Below are 1,780 nucleotides of genomic sequence, written 5' to 3'. Positions count from 1 at the left end.
ATTATTTAAATGTGCACCTAACACATACAAAATGATATATGTGTCTGTGTCACACATCAATTGAGGATAATCAGCTAAAGTATAATCAAACAGGAAAATGAAAATATTTCACCACATTGAGAGAAAACATCCCTGGAGTACATTAGTCAATTCTTATATTACATTATAAATTCAATTTATTGCCATTCTTACCCCAAGAGTACTTGGTATAGGACAGGACATGAGGAAACATAGTGGCCTAAAGAGAGAGAACATCTTAAAATATATTCTTCTAAATTCTAGAAGGAAAGTGGTAGAGATGAAATATATGATCAACTATCAAATGCATAAGTAATATATTAAAATATAACAAAAAAGAAGGGCAAAATACTTAATGAAGTGTATGAAGGAACTGAGAAATGGTTATCTACTTGTAAAATTTCATATTAAAATATTAAAGACACTGAGAAAGCCAAGAGTACTACAAGATAAAATTAAGCAATAAAATCAATTTGAAGTATGAAATAGTACAATTATTTTCAGATATGACAAGAATGACACAAAATACAGAATAAAACAATGGACAAAGGCATAACTGCAGATATTGGTGATTTCAAGGAAAACAAAAGTCAGTTGTTCATTCAAACAAGCCGCCTCATGCAATTTGATATCTACTTTCATAAATGTTGAAGACCTGCTTCAATTCTTAAAGTATGAAAACATTTTCTATGTATTTTTACATCCAAAATGGCTTTTATCCTTGAAAGAATATAAAAAATTCATATCTTCTCTCAACAAAATGATGTAGCACTTAGGGGCAAAGATGCAACCCAGCAGCCCTGCACTGGAGGCCAAGATGGAGAAGACCTCCATGGCCACCATAGCCTTCCCCTTGCTGCTGTGGTACACGGGCAGGAAGGTGACCCACACACTGCAGAACACCAGCATGCTGAACATCAGGAACTTGGCTTCATTGAAGGTGCCAGGCAGGTTCCTGGCCAGGAAAGCCACAGTGAAGCTCACCAGGGACATGGAGCCCAGGTATCCCAGGACACAGTAGAAGGCAGTGAGGGAGCCCTTGTTGCACACGATGATGATGTAGCCATGTTCAGAGTGTGGGTCTGTATCAATGTAGGGTGGATTTGTCCCCATTCAGACTGCACAGAGAGTGAGCTGGATCAGGGAGCACATGGGGATGATGGAATTTGGTGCCCCTGATATCAGCAACTGCCTCATCCTTCTGCCTGGAGCAGTGACCTTGAAGGCCAGCACCATTGTAATGGTTTTGGCCAAGACAGTGGAAACAGCCACAGTGAACACAACTCCAAATGTGGTCTGCTGCAGGATGCAGGTGGCTGTGTTGGGACGGCCAATGAAGAGCAAGGAGCAGAGGAAACAGCAGGTGAGGGAGATGAGCAGGGTGTAGCTGAGAGCCCTGTTGTTGGCCTTGACGATGGGAGTGTCTCTGTTCTTCACAAATAGCCCAAGAACTGCAGTTGTGAGGACAGTGAGACTCAGGGCAGTGCCAGCCAGAGCCTTCCCTAGGGAGTCTTCATAAGCCAGAAAAGTCACAGCTTTTTGCAGGCAATGGCTTTGCTGATTATTGGCATACTGATGATCTGGACACTTAACACAATGTTCCATATCTAACAAAAATTAAAACTGTTACTAGTATTCCTTTCTTTTCACAGGCCCATGCCTAGAAATTTATTGGAGTTGAACTAAATTGTCACTTTTTTTTCTTATTTTTATTTATTTGAGAGAGAGAGAGAGAGAGAGAGAGAGAGAGAGAGAGAGAGAG

The 1,780-nt window shown here is 40.6% G+C and overlaps 1 protein-coding gene across 1 annotated transcript in view; it reads right to left on the bottom strand.

Moving 5' to 3' along the window:
- Positions 1-705: 705 nt before the first annotated feature.
- LOC101588474 (vomeronasal type-2 receptor 116-like) overlaps positions 706-1,780 on the bottom strand; it is a 60,906-nt gene continuing 59,831 nt past the window's right edge. Inside the window, 1 exon segment of the mRNA XM_023707212.1 lies at positions 706-1,625. Within this exon segment, the coding sequence (XP_023562980.1) occupies positions 706-1,625 (920 nt within the window).

The sequence above is a fragment of the Octodon degus genome, unplaced genomic scaffold (genome assembly GCF_000260255.1).
Source record: "Octodon degus isolate 3935 unplaced genomic scaffold, OctDeg1.0 scaffold00282, whole genome shotgun sequence".
NCBI classification, from domain to species: Eukaryota; Metazoa; Chordata; class Mammalia; order Rodentia; family Octodontidae; genus Octodon; species Octodon degus.
This window is presented reverse-complemented; position numbering and strand designations above follow the sequence as displayed.